General features: G+C 29.7%; 2 protein-coding genes across 3 annotated transcripts; one reads left to right on the forward strand and one right to left on the reverse strand.

Moving 5' to 3' along the window:
• Positions 1–102: 102 nt before the first annotated feature.
• Positions 103–2,339, reverse strand: LOC112638700 (glucose dehydrogenase [FAD, quinone]-like). Its single transcript, XM_025410848.1, has 2 exons — positions 491–2,339; positions 103–377 (listed from the first exon to the last, which is right to left on the reverse strand). The coding sequence occupies exons 1-2, from the start codon at positions 2,288–2,290 to the stop codon at positions 225–227; spliced, it is 1,953 nt and encodes a 650-aa protein (XP_025266633.1). The 5' UTR covers positions 2,291–2,339; the 3' UTR covers positions 103–224.
• A 10,023-nt stretch (positions 2,340–12,362) lies between these two features.
• On the forward strand, positions 12,363–15,023 carry LOC105253168 (prolactin regulatory element-binding protein). 2 transcript variants are annotated; one of them, XR_889352.3, is made up of 5 exons: positions 12,363–12,767; positions 13,017–13,372; positions 13,508–14,205; positions 14,295–14,526; positions 14,803–15,023. XR_889352.3 is itself a non-coding variant. In XM_011261012.3 (4 exons), the coding sequence occupies exons 1-4, from the start codon at positions 12,630–12,632 to the stop codon at positions 14,378–14,380; spliced, it is 1,278 nt and encodes a 425-aa protein (XP_011259314.1). In that variant the 5' UTR covers positions 12,363–12,629; the 3' UTR covers positions 14,381–15,023. The 2 variants fall into 2 exon arrangements, 1 of the variants encoding a protein (XP_011259314.1); XM_011261012.3 differs by having other exon boundaries at positions 14,295–15,023.
• The last annotated feature ends 904 nt before the right edge of the window (positions 15,024–15,927 follow it).

Consider the following 15,927-nt stretch of genomic DNA (forward strand, 5'->3'; position numbering starts at 1 on the left):
TAAAGAAGAAATTACTTGACATAACTTGAATAACTTAAATGAAATAATTTAAATAACACTTGTTTTTTTTCTTTGCTTTCTTTTTTAATATTTTTTAGAATCATTTTTTTTTAATTAATCGAATGAGTTTTGCCTAACTTTATTTTAATTGAGCATTTTGTTTACAACTTTGATTGTTTACAAAACATTACGTGTGAAAATTGGTATAACTATTTTGTGAAATATTACGATTGTGACTTCTTCAAGTATCCCCATTCTTCTTTAACCATATCTGCTAGTTTTTCGGCAATCATATAAGTAGGTATGTTTGTATGCCCCGCTATAATTTCAGGCATGATAGATGCATCTGCTACTCTCAATCCTTGAACACCGATTACCTATGCAAAACATTAGCTTGCAAAATTGTGTAAATTCATAAATTTATATATAAACGTTGTAAATTATAATATAAATTGTACTTTATAAATATGTTATCGTGTCTTTCAAATACCTTTAATTTAGGATCGACGACAGCAGTTGGGTCCTCTCTCGGCCCCATCTTACAAGTACCGGAGTAATGATACATAGTAAAAGAAATCGTTCTGATTGCACATTCCCAATAAGCAAAGGAATCATAAGTGTAATTTTCACATTCGGGCAAAGTATCATTAGACAATTGCGAATCAAACATCTGCATCGCCTTTGTTTGACCGATTTTTATCGCAACCTTAATACCAGCAATCATCGTCTCGATATCTTCCACATCATTGAAATAATTTGGCACAATCTCAGGTTTAACATTAACATCATTAGCCAATAATCTTATCCGTCCACGACTTTTTGGTTTCAACAGTATTGGCATTATTGTCCAGCCATATTTATAGATATATTTATTCCATATTTGACGCATTTCAGGATTCAAACCCATTACAATCGGAAGAAGAAGATCTCCTTTGATACCACTACCGATAAACAATAATTCTATATCCGGTAAACCGCTGTGTTTTTCTGGATCCTTAGTATTGATGAAACCAAGAGCCTCACATGCACCCGGAATTGTAAATGGTCCCGATTGTTTTGTTAAGAAATCCGCTAAAAAAGGATACGTAGGATTGAATACGTCCTGCATTTTTAAGCTTATTGGGTCATTCGTTATCCATGTCAGTCCACCAAAGGATACATGATCCATCAAATTTTCCCCGACCGGCGCATTTCGAATAACATCTATGCCGAGTTTGGTGAGATGTTTAGTCGGTCCAATGCCGGACAACATTAGTAATTGAGGCGATCCAATAGCACCCGCGCATAATATTACTTCTTTCCTTGCGAACACGGATATAATCCGACCATATTTAGTAAACTCTACACCAATCGTTCGATTTGTACGACGATCTATTAATACTTTTCTCACGATGCTTTTTTGAGTCACGTGAAGATTTTTGCGATCATGTATAGGATATAGGTATGCTCTATTACTGCTCATGCGCATACCGTTTTTAATCGTGCTCTGCAAATATGAAAATCCTATTATATCCTTTCCGTTGTAATCTACTATAGGATATTTTAGCTCTTTGCCAGCTTTTAAGAAAGCCTTTGCTAATACTGTATGAAAATGTGGGTAAGCGATGTTCAATGGTCCCTTTTTTCCATGATAGATAGTATCCGATTTCAATTCCGGAATATCGATTGTTTCCAATTTCTTGAAGTATTTGAGAACGTCTTTGTAAGCCCAACCTTCATTTCCCATTTTAGCCCAGCGATCGTAATTTTCGGCGCCGCCTCTGGTAGCAATCATATAGTTTAACACGCTGCTGCCGCCCATCACTTTTCCCTTCGCCCAGTTACAACTTTTGTCGTTCATACCGAGACAATATTTGTTGGATGGCTTGGTTCGATACTTCCAATTAACGTCATTACTTAGTTGTAGAATGTAAGCGGTTAACGGAATGTCCATGATTAAATTCTCATTAGATCCAGCTTCGATCAATAATACCTTGACCTGAGAAATTTCACTCAATCTCGCGGCTATCGCAGCACCAGCTGTACCGGCACCAATCACCACAAAATCGTATACATCTCCGAATTTAGGGGTAATATCCGGTAATTCCTTATTTAGATAACGTTGACCCTGGTCCAAAAAGTTCAAAAGTCCGACACTCGCTCTGAAGACATTTGTTACATTCGATATATTTACATCATCACTGTACAGATTACGAAACCGCTTCGATGAAGCTTGCCTGTTCGATTGTATAGGAACGATCATTGCAGCGATATTAAGAAGGCAAAGGACTATCTGCAGCTTGCTCAACATATCTAAGCGAATACAACGTGTCGAGTGATACACTTATAATAAGAGAACTGCATCTGAGTGTCTGAATATATATACTGACATTGAAATTCATATATTATATAGGTGTCGCTGTATACGCAGACTTGCATTAAACATAACTTGATAAAATAATGCAGAGCTCGGCAAGAACTGCACATTTCCACCGATTTTCAGCTGGCTCCGTCTAGCGTAAAGCCTACGAGCCGCTCGGCGCTCAAGAGCGGGCATATGGCAATAGCTTTCCACGTCACCCATGAGGTACTATTGTTGACGAGTTTTTTTTAAGTGATATCCTCAGTAGGCCTAATTCACTGATGACTAAAACGACCCTTTAACTAATTGCACGGAATTATAAATAATAATTGATATGATGAATTTATGACTTTCGGGATTTTTTATAAGCGAGATCAGGAACATCTATTTGCATACGGCATGTAGCAAGTCGCATAAGACGTGATAAACTTTATCGTCTTATGCAATTAGCTAAAGGGTCGTTTTAGTCATCAGTGGATTAGGCCTACTGGGGATATCACTTCAAAAAAAAACCCGTCAACAATACTACCTCATGGGTGACGTGGAAATTGCCATACGCCCGCTCCTGACCGCTGAGCGGCTCGTCGGCTTTGCGCGAGACGACGAGGAAAGGGGGGACGCGCTAGACGGATCCAGCTGAAAATCGGCCGAAATGTGCAGTTTTTGCCGAGCTCTGATTTAGATACATAATCTGGTTAGAAGATACAAAAACTGGTTAAAAAGTATTGAAGTTTAATCATTATTTCTTATACAATTTTAATAAAAATGTAAATACTTTAGCTGTTTCTATAAAAAAGCCATTTGCTAATTATTGGCGTTAATACTGATTAATTCAGTAAAATCGATCGATTTCCTTGTGCATATGATATTGAAGGTATTACATAATGCATAGCGCTAATGTATCAATTCAATTAATATACCATCATTCCAATTGCTTTACAATTGATTCCATCATTTTAATAAGTGTCCAATTAAAATGAATTTGTGCAAACTTGTCAGTTCGTTCAAAAACCGCAAAGGTGATGTAATTATGGCGATCACTATAGAAGAAGCTTTATATCCTTTGCTGTTAACCTCTTCTCTTCTCGGTTTTGGTGCTTACTTGTCAAAGAAAATTTATTTAAATATTTTTTATAATCTGATAGTTTGGATTATTTATCCTTGTCTATTTTATTACGTAATAATCGAGTTTAAAGTAGAATGATGGTTTTTTAAATCTTATAATATAATCGCTGTACTAGTTTCCTATTTGATCATTATCATATCTGTTATTACGAATATTTATTATAATAAGGTACGTATACACACACACACACACACGCGCGCGCGCGCGCGCGCACGCACACGCACACGCGCGCGCGCGCGCGCGCACACACACACACACACACACATACACACACACACACACACACACACACACATGTATACATATTCTCAATATTGAAATTAATAATGGAAATAATTAAAATATTATATTTTGTGTAAAATGAATGCAGCAAAGTTATATATACATTATAAATAGAAAATTAAATATATATCCTGAATACTGCTTAATATTGTTCTTGTTTAATATTGTTTAGAGATTTTGGATATTTATAAAGAGACTTGCTGCTGTAGACAACACGTTAGAAAAATTAGGCACTTTAAAGTTATATCACAAAGTGCACGTATATGCAAAACGATTATTAATTGGATGGTTAGTGTTTACAAATATAATCAATATAAATGATATGATATGGTGGAAATCGTTAGAAAATCAATACGTCTTAATTTTAATTTATATCACAAATCACCATAAGCACGTTAACACATTTATGGATATATTATTTGTAGCTCTTCTATGGTTAGTATTATTTCCAAAACATATATATTTTATTATATTTTAATAATAAACATAATTAATATATATATATATATATATATATATATATATATGTATATATGCATTACAAATTGAGTGAAAATATGTGTGTATAAGGGTATAATACTGATAAAAAGTATAAAATATTTTATATGACAAAAATATAATATTTTTTAAAATATTTTCAAAATAATTTATGTTCGATATATTTTAAACTATATAATAAGTGCTTTTATTTTGTAACACAGGTATATTGGTATCAGATTTGACGAAGTAAACAAGCACATGAGATGTCTGCTAATAAAACAGGAATATGGATCACGATGCACGTGGAAAAACACTGTATTGATTCCTAGATATGTGACGCATACTAACTATTACAAACAAATACTATGGACATTAATGTAAATCGATACACATATCTGTCCAAATATATCTGTAATTTCTGGAGACTATTAAACTAATAAATTTAATAATTTAGATTTTTGAAAATCGGTGGGGAAATTCGATTTATACAAATATCACATAATAATTCTTTTCTTTATTTACATATGCTTTTTCTATGTTTCCTCATTAATAAATCTTGTTTTCTTGAAAGCATCTCCATTTGGAATTGTGTCGAATTTCTCGCGAATTAAACGAAATATTTGGCATACATATAACTATGCAAATGATAACTTATATGATATCTTTCGCAACATTTTGTGGATATTTTTATCTACTTGGACAAACGAAATTTCTCTCAAAATTACCACTATTATCTTGGCTTAATATCCAAATATGGGTATTCTTATGTGTGATTAGGATCTTCTGTTTAAATTACATTTGTGAACATGTCAGCACTAAGGTAAATTTTTAATACAAAGTGATTCACATAACTCATAAAAATGTTTGTTTTCAAATACAGATTACGAAAAATATTTATTTTATATTCATTGGAAATTTTAAAGTTGCGCTTTCTGTTTAGAAGAAGATCTTAACATAGATTTAAAGGTTCAATGATTTATAAAATTCAAGATCAAATTAAAATTGATCTCATAGTTCTTGAAAGTATTAAAATGTTAACAGTTATGTGAACCGCCCGATAAATATATATATATATATATATATACAGGGTCTACCAAAAGTGTGGAAACCCCTAAATATCTCGGAAAATATACGTTTTACAGAAAAGTGTTTCCAACAAAAGTTGTAAGGTTTAAGAAGATCTATATACTGATTCTATCAGTTTGACCTTGGATGGCGTCGTCAAGGTCAGGTCAAGGTCACATTGACTTTTTTAAATGACACCCCCTACATTTGATTGCATATTCTTATAGCTTAATTCAAGAGCTTTCCAAAACACTATAATAATGTTCATTTTTATTAAGTACTTTGCGAGTTATGAGGGTTGAAATAATTTCTTAATTTTACATAAACCATAAAATATCTAGTAAACCATTCATTTTTCGATTATCTTACCTTCATACTTTTATGTACAAAATAATGAGAGGAATCAATTGGTGTAAAGAAAACACATAGTTGTTTCTAAGAAAAAATATGTAATTTGCAATTAACAATTCCATATTTTTTCTTAAAAACAACTGTATGTTTTCTTTACACCAATTGATTCCTCTCATTATTTTGTACATAAAAGTATGAAGGTAAGATAATCGAAAAATGAATGGTTTACTAGATATTTTATGGTTTATATAAAATTAAGAAATTATTTCAAGCCTTATAACTCAAAAAGAACTTAATAAAAAGGTACTTAATTATAATGTTTTGGAAAGCTCTCGAGATAAGCTACAAGAATATGCAATGAAAAATAGGGGTTCCCATTTAAAAAATTCAAGTCGACCTTGACATGACCTTGACGACGCCATCCAAGGTCAAACTGATAGAATCAGTATATAGATCTTCTTAAACCCTACAACTTTTGTTGGAAACACTTTTCTGTAAAACGGATATTTTCCGAGATATTTAGGGGTTTCCACACTTTTGGTAGACCCTGTATATATATATATATATGTATATTTACATATTAACATATTTACATATAACATACATTTACATATTTACATATAATTACATATATAATTGATTATTATTATTAATAAAATATTAATTATTTCTTTAGGCTAATGAAATGGAAAGAATTATTCATCAACTAACAGATTTTCTTCGATATGCTGATATTCGTGACGAAGTAAAATAAAATTTTTATAATACAAAAAAATATTTTACATAAATTTCTTAAATAATAATAGTTCTGTATATGTATATATGTGCATAAGAATTCTGTTCGTACAGATTTATCAGTTTACATTGTATATGATATACCATCCACTAAAATTCACTGGATTGGGTTGTTTCTATTTTGGCAGTGGTCTTCTGCGAAAAGTTAGTTTCTCTATATAATTATCCTCTTGTATACTTTATTATGCTATAAATTATTATCAATAATTATATTATTTTATCATACTATAAATTATTATGTTACAAATTATTATTTATATACTTTTTTATCGCATTTTACATGTTTATTATTATATTTAATTATGTAATAAAAATTTATATTTTATAAATTAATCACACAGTAATGTTATTCTTTTTTTCGGTCTCTGTCTTTCTTTTATAATTTTACATGCAATTAATTTATAATCTTTATTATAAATTCATTGTGTGTAATAATTTAATATGCATTTTTTTCAGTTTATCATGATGTTAATAACAGTTATGGTCATCATAATACAGATGCTTCCAATACCAATATACGATAATAACTTTTCCATAAAAGAGGAAAATATATCCAATATCTCGATAACAAGTACCGATTGATGAGATAATGTCTTTGATTGTGTTATTCCTTATTTTTATATAGATAGATTTCTTTGTTATTTCATATTTTATATTTAATTTTCTCTCTCTCTCTCTCTCTCTCTCTCTCTCTCTCTCTCTCTCTCCCTCCCTCCCTCTCCCTCTCCCTCTCTCTCTCTCCCTCTCTCTCTTTCTCATTTCTTTTTTCATTTGATTTTATTTTTAAATCTGAAAATAAAAGATTGATGATAATTATATAATATATATAGGTTATTTAATGTATAAGGTGTCTTATCGAAAATATACAAGTAGATCTTATTAAACTGAACTAAGAAGTCCTATATCATTTTATAAACAATTGTGTAAAATGTCGAGATATTAATTTTAAAAAATCGATCAATAAGCGCATAATCCGCGTAGTTAGACCATAAGATGCTAGACTTCATTTATTATTTTAATCTTTAATTCTTTTGATTCATATGTTATATAACGTATGCGTGTATCGGTAGTAATAATACGCATGTTACAGCAAGTAGCGAATGATTTTGACCTTGTATAAAGATCGTGTTACTCTCTTATAATATAATAAAGTGCGTATAATTTCGTATAATTATTTCACGATTGAGAATCTCGTGCAAAGTGTCCCATTTCGTGAATGAGTAAATGCCACGAGAGGAAATAACGATTACGAACAAACAACGAAAGATATACAAGAGAAAAAAAAGAATTCTGGAAAAGCATCAGACAACGTATAGTATGCAGTAAATAATTTATACAAATTATTTGTCATATTTATATTAATTTCAAAATGAATATATTACTCGTTTTTTTTCATTTTATACTAATTCTAAATTATCTATAATATAACGTATAAAACATTCCAGATTTTAATTTCAAATGTTTCAAATTATAAAATAAAATCAAATCAAATATTTTTATACGAGATACATAAGTATTATATTTATAGATATATTAACATTTAATAGAAACATTAATACATTAATACAATAAAATATTTTTTATAATATATTTATTTAGATATTTCATGTAAGAAGTGGATTTTCTATTCATTATTTTTTGAAAGTTATATTTAAGAAGAAATTTTTTTCGATAATTATGCAATTTATAATATTAAATATTTATTCGAATAAAAATATAGGTTGGATGTAATAATTAATTTCTCAAAATCAATTATTTTGGACATTTTTCTTCATACAATAAGGATCTGTAAAAGTATTGTTTGATTGCATACTTAATTTGTGTTTTTGGCATTTATCAAGAGACACGGTAATGTCTTGAAGTCGAGTCATCACTTAGATGCAAGACACACCGTGTATCTTTACGCGAATGGCTAAGTTGCGAGTAATGCATATTATCAGTTTTCAATAACCGTTGAATCGATCAAATTCTTATTAGATTCAATCAATTGCTTGAATTCGATTTATATAAGGAAAATGTCTTTATTTTTGCTTGTACGATTCGCACATTTGATGAAAGAAACGCTGTGTTCTCGTGACGATGAGAGATGTATAATTTTTTTATCATGCGAGAAATTACCGACTTTAATTGGAATGAATTGATCGGTATATAGTATACTTTCCGATTCACGCATGATGCGCATGAAGTGACAGAAAATGTATAGTTTATATCACGCATATTATTCATTTTCTGTCACTTTATGCACATCATGCGTGAATCGGAAAGTACCCATAGATGTCAATTATTTGAATCGACCATGCATATCGAATGTAATACCCATCCAAATAATTGTCACCTATGTATCGATTAATTTATTGCAATTGCAATCAGTAATCCCTCGCATAAAAAAAATTGGTACACGAAATAAAACTCATCCTATATGCAGTCTCCTGCACTATCACACTATCTAGTAACATTAATAACAGATTTCTAAAGTTATTTAGAGACGATTTTTCTTCATTGAAAATATCGAAGGTTTATAACTAAACCTAAAATTAAAATTTTATTAAAGTGAACTTCACCTGGAATTATAATAATTGAAGAATGTAGCTTTGTTAATATTTTAACTTTACGAAGTTTGCAAAAAGTATATTAAGTAGAGAAGATCGTCATATTTTAATGAAATGACCGGACTGGTGGCGGATTCTTTGCTTATTTATTTGGATATTTAACATATCTTCAAAAATTACTTTTTTAAAAAGTAAAAATATGTTAATTATGTGTCAGTATTAAATTGTAAAAAATTTTATATTATTGTAAAAAACTGTTTTATGCACAAGACATAGTATTATTTAAACTACAAAAATGTTACATTAAACAAAGTTAATGTGCAAAATAGTTATTTCTTAATTGTCTACAAAAATTAGTGATATCCTAAAAAAATTACCTTTTCAAAAAAAGGTAAAAAAAGGAAGTCGAGTCATCTCAGTAGTAAAACATTATTGTATAAAACTATTTTACAAAAAATTATTTCAATAAAAAATTGCTGTATTAAAAAAATTGTGTAAAATAGTTGTCATAATTATCTACAATTAAAAAACTCCACGCTGCCAAATTTATTTGTATATTATTCAGCAGCGTCGAGTTTTCTAATAATTAAAATTTTTTAAATTACGATGTATGCGTAAACAAACTTGTTTAATTCCGTTTCTAACTGTGAACTTTAACTTATGTCGATAGAACTTTTCAATGTTCTGACCATTCTCTCGGCTTGACGATTTGATTGTGGATGCCCAGGAAGGATGGTACGCAGGTGAAGAATTCTAAATTCGGCGCACAGTTGCGTGAATTCTACTGATGTGAATTAAATACCGTTATCTGAAACTAGTACTTCAGGAGGTCCATATCGACTAAAGAGTCTTCGCAGATATTGACATGTTGCTGCCGATGTTATTGTTGAAAATCCTGCTTCTACTGAATTTGGAGTAGTTGTCGACAATGACGAGTACCCATTGTCCATGTATCGGGCCTGCGAAATCAATGTGAACATGTTTTTAAAAATAAAAATGTTTTAAAAGTGAAATTTAAATTATCAAAATTATCTTCAAAAATATTAAAGAAATTGCATAATTATTAACGTTTAAGAAATAACATAACATGTTATATTTTATTTTAAAAATTAAAAATATATATGTATTAAATCAAATATAATATTAAATCTAAATGTTAATGTTATCAATATCATATTATTATATCGATGTCATTAAATATTTGAATAAATGGAATATTATTATTTGATATTAATAGGATCATAAATTTGTAAATTATAAATTTGTAAATTGTAAATTATAATAATATAGCTAATAGTATAGCTATAATTGTATTTTAATTATAATCTAACATTGATATTTTAATTGTAAAATACAATACAATTATAACTATGATTATATTATGTGAAATTGTATTTACGATTGTAAGTTCTTATGTAAATTACACGAAAAATTATCGAAAGTATACGTATAATGATTATATAATAGTAATTAACATAATAACAATTCATTAAATTAAAGTATTTGTTTCTGAAGTATATATTTTTGGAATATTCATAAAAGAGTAACTGTTTGTATTTTCATATCAAAGAGTCATTAATAAATTCGGAAAATTTTTATATAAAATATAAAAATTCGATGCTAAATTAATGATTAAATATAAGCATTATAAAATTTGACGGACGCCTTCATTACAGAATTGCGAGTCAATTATTATAAATTTAATGACATGCTTTGCGTTAGCTTTTTTTATGAATTTCATATCGCGCGGAACTGAATATACTTAAAATAAATTATTAAATTATGATTGCAAAAATACCGTGTTCTTTCCGCGTTTTCTTCACGTCCGTATATAAGATTATCATTTTAACAGAAGAATTTTATCGCTGTCTCTCTCGTCAGATAACATTCCTAAATATTGCTAATTGAATATAAAGCAATGTCGAATAAAAAAGTGAAGATTTGATGTGATAAGTCGATTAAATATTAGCTTCACAAAATTTAACGATCACTTTTGATATTATAGGATCACGAATTAATTATTATGAATTAAATAATTTTGATCAAATCATTCAATTCTCTATTAAATGTGGCGATTTTTTAATTATATTTTAAAGCTTATAAAGCTCATTTTATTTAGGTAATCATGCGCGAGATAGAATGTATTTTATTCTCAATCGCGAAATTCGTATAAAATCGCGTATTAATCACAAATAAATTGGACAGTGAATTTTATGTTCATAAACAATACGGACCACAAATGTTTATCAAAATATTCGTGTATCATCATTTGTGTGATAATAATTATGTCGCGCGCGTATCTATTGATGGTTTTGATTATCATATTATAAAAATTATACGTATATTTCTCGTAATAGAATATTCCGATTATTATCGATTTATTTATTCGCGTTTTGTCGCGAATTTTAAATCGCGATTTATTTAATTGTTGATTTACATCGAAGCTTATTTTATTTTTTCGTATTTTGAATATTTCCTTTGATAATCTACACAAAATGCGCCAGTAATGCAAATACTTTCTTTTACAATCGAAGAAACGATCAATAATTTTATTAATGACTCTTTTGATCACAATTATTTACGTTATATAAAATTTATTAAATTCTATTATCGCATATCGATTATTAATAATAAATGTCGGGTAATTAATCATTATGACATCATTATGACGTCACTAAAAGTCATTTTAAAAAATCATAATCTCATTCATCTCATGATCTCATTTGATATACTTTTGGCACTGTTTTGGTGACTTAATATCATTTTTTATATATATTACGCAATTACTTGTTTATTTAATTATTCATGTATATTTTATTAATTATATTTAAGCAACATGATCTTTTTAAAATTATATAATGCGATTATTGAACTTAAAAATTTATGATTCTTTTTGTCATCTTTACCTCATTTTTTAATCATTTTTGTTTAGGTAACGTTTAAGTGATAAATAAAATCATGATGACGTCATAATGATGTCAGTATTATGAGTTTCATGTTCTACCTGGGTATGTAAAAATTTTTAATAAATTTTATATTATACGTATATTTTGTACATTTTCGTGTAATAAATTATTCGATGTAATAAATTATTTTGTATTCAATTTCAAATTATATTAAATTTTTTATTTATATAATTTTTTATTTATATTAAATTTGCCGCAACATTGCTGGAATATTCTGTGTTTGCTGGACGTTTTCGAGATATTTTTGCGTTCCGAAACTTTTTGAAGACCCCCTATATCTTTCTTAATATTTCTTTCTCTTTCTTACAATCATCTTTCTTCTTCCTTTTTCTTCATAAATTTGTTTCATTTCTAGCAACGTATTAGAATATCAAATGTCGGTACACATGCCAGGAATAGCCCAGTGGCGAAATCTGTTGTTGGGCAATTCAATTACTCCGCCAGTTTAAAAGGACATACGTGTGCCTCGTAAAATTCCCGTATTGCCACTTGGTGAGTGCACGCGAGCTGCGTGCCTCGTTATAGATCGTTCGTACGAGACGATGATACGTGGACGTGACACGTGTAGATGTGATACTGGACGGTGCTGATTCTTCCATCTCTCTCTGCTCTTCAGATTTATCGTCCTCGGTGAGGACGAAACGTGCAACTGGACGACGAGAATCTGCAGCATCATGTCTTCTAGAAGAAGCAAAGGCGGTCTCCTGGCTAGGGTGAATTTTCCTCTCTATACCGTGCAAATGATAACCAACAGGCACATCCTGGTAGGAGGCGGAGGCGGTTCCTCCAAGACCGGAGTTGCTAATGGATTTGTGAGTTCAATGGATTTTTTTAGCAAGTTGCATCTATATTAAAATAATTGATTGATATCTTGGATTGATATCTTAATTTTTTAAATATTTATTATCAAAATATAATATTTATTATAAATATTATATTATTATAAATATTATATTATTGTAAATATTTATTACATTGAGAAGAACTTCTGATAACGATGTTATCAGAATCTTGATAAACGTCAATGAAATTGGTGTTGATTGTGTATGCTTGCGTTTTAGGAAATTTTTGAATTATCGCACAATGGGACATATTTTGTTGCCGAAGAAGTAACTAGGCACGAAACAGGTCCCAACGTCGTCATGAATTGTGCTTCGTATAGGAGTAAAAGTAAGACATGGATTGTTGCTGGTCAGGAAAGTCACTGTCAATTGTATAATTCTAAGTTAATTTCGGAGAATGAAGAATTCATCAAAGGACCAACAGCGCATAATCTTAGATGCAGAAAAAATAGCGAAAAAGCTAAAGAATCTCAATTACAGCAGGAGAAGATAGAGGAAATTAAAAACAACAATTTCAAGAGCAAGAAATTGCAATTAGTCCTGGAACCTGCCGACAGCATACAAACAACTTTTGGGTAAAATACTTTTTTGCATTTAAATTAAACAATCATAAAATGATTAAATTAAAAAATCAAAAAATTGACTGGTTAAATTAAAAAATCAAAAAATATTACTGAACTGATTTGTAATGAGAATTCTTTTGCTTACAGGAATGAAGAACCTTTACAAAGAGTTGTTAGAGTGAGCCCTTGCGGAAGTATTATGGCTACAGGTGGCACAGATGGTAAAGTTAGATTATGGAAATTTCCACAACTGGAGAAGCTGTACGATTTTGATGGACATGGGGACGATTATATAGATGATATAGATTTCAATCCAAATGGCAGTCTCTTAGTGAGCATCGCCAAAGGAAAGGCCTTTGTGTGGGACATAAAAAGCAAAAAGAGCACAGAACTTAGTTGGAAGCCACCGGATGGCATAAAGTACATGTACAAAAAATGTCGATTCAGGGGATTGACAGAGGAGGTGAAGAATGATCTATTTATGCTTACTAATGCCACGACGCCCAAGAAGAATCCTAGTTTCCTTCAGTTGTGGGACATTAATAATGGTGTAATAACCAAGTCGGTTCCTTATAAGGAAACGTTATCAGCTTTAGCTGTTTCTAGTGATGGTAAATTTGTGGCCGTTGGCACAATGACCTCGGGTAGCGTCGACATATTCGTGGCGTTCAGTTTGAGAAAAGCTCTCCACGTTCCTGGAGCGCACAGGATGTTTGTAACTGGTCTGGAATTTCTTCCAACGGACGATGAACTGAACGGTGTTGCGATCACTAGTAACACGGAGACTGCGGTCGTTAGTATCTCTGTAGACAACAGGATCTGTATACACAGCATACCATTCAGACGTAAGTATATCAGCGAGGAAATTGTCTTCTCTTGATATTATCTCTAGAAACAAGTTTATGAAAAATAATAATCTTTTTTCAAATGACAGATACACTGCCATTTTGGTTCGTCATCTTGCTAATAGTCTTGTGCATATGCGGCGCATTCATTTTCTGCAGTTACCTTGGTATATGACCTGAAATGCGCGACCGAGACGATAAAGCCAGACGTCATATTCTTTTAATTATCATATTAGATCGATTATTGGCCGTGCGTACGAAAAATTGAAAATGAATAACAGCTTGAAGTTAAACGCACGATTTGTACGAGTATGTAAAACGGTGAGTGCTCAAAAATCTTACGTACATAAGCGATATGTAGAACTAAAAGCAGGCGTAAGTCAACACAATACGATATAATTAAGTGAAATTCTGAGTGCATTAAATTAAATGAAATTAAATAATAATTATAATTGAATAAATTATAATTAAATGAAATTCTGAGTAACTATGGATGTGCGGAACATTAATAATAGGAATATTCTCGGATCGTTTAGCAATCAGAATTCGCGTTTAATTACCGAACAATAGTTGTATTTGTTACTATACACAAGATAGATTTTCAGGAAATGCGATTTAGATATGAACGTGACGTCAGTCGAGGTGCTACTGTGATAAACAAACCATGTTAGAGTGCTTACAACAGATTAGAACCGCACTAATTAGCATATTGATGTACATATAGATTACATTTTATCACTTTTTAATTGCGCAAAAACAAGGATTTAATATGTGTCACATAGCGATTGTCTTTCTTTCGTGTGCGTATATATTTAAATATAATTTCAATTATGTATATGTATGTATATTTAATTTTACATATATACATATATTTTATATATATATATATATATATATATATATATATATGTATATATACATGTATATATAATTCATAATGCATGCGCGTTTTTATTGTACTTGCCATGTAAATGACCAATCTCTTTTTTTCTCTTTTATATCACGAACGGAGGCATAATATGCATTTATGTATCACTAATTCTATATTCTTTCCTAGTTATATGTTATCGATTGTATTTTCTCTATAAAATACATGACAAATGTTTAAAAAAAGTATTTGTATCGTTTCATACAAATACTTGATACTGACGCAAGGCAGTCAAGGAATCTGTCGTGAATCATACAAAAATCTATTATTAATATATTATATTATTTACTTTCTTAACAATAACTAAGTAAATTTGGTCGTCTTGTCATATTGCGTCAATCGCTCTTTGTATGCAGATTCAGTATATGTTTCAGTATATGGCACAATGATGAAGTAAAAAAAAATTTATCTAGAAAAATCTATTTTTCATTTATTTTGTAAGTAATCCATCACTCGAATTTTTTTTTAAATTCTTTTAAAGAGTTTTTGTAAGAATATTCAAATTTTTATAGTATATTTTATAGTATATTAAAATTCCTTATGAAATTTATTTATTTATTGAACAATCCAAGATATATTATTATATGCAAAAAGAAAAATATAAAATAAGAAGCATAAAATAAAAATATGAAATAAAAAAAAATATAAAACAGCAGTAAATACTGTTGTTATTCAAAGAAAGCCTATAAAAGAAATTAGAGTATTATGAATTCAATGAAACAAATCTATCCGACGAAATAAGTTATGGTAAATTTATGAGAAAGAGAGAGAACATTAGATATACGATAAGAAAA

The sequence above is a fragment of the Camponotus floridanus genome, unplaced genomic scaffold (genome assembly GCF_003227725.1).
Source record: "Camponotus floridanus strain SB8 unplaced genomic scaffold, Cflo_v7.5 scaffold35, whole genome shotgun sequence".
In the NCBI taxonomy this organism is placed as follows: Eukaryota; Metazoa; Arthropoda; class Insecta; order Hymenoptera; family Formicidae; genus Camponotus; species Camponotus floridanus.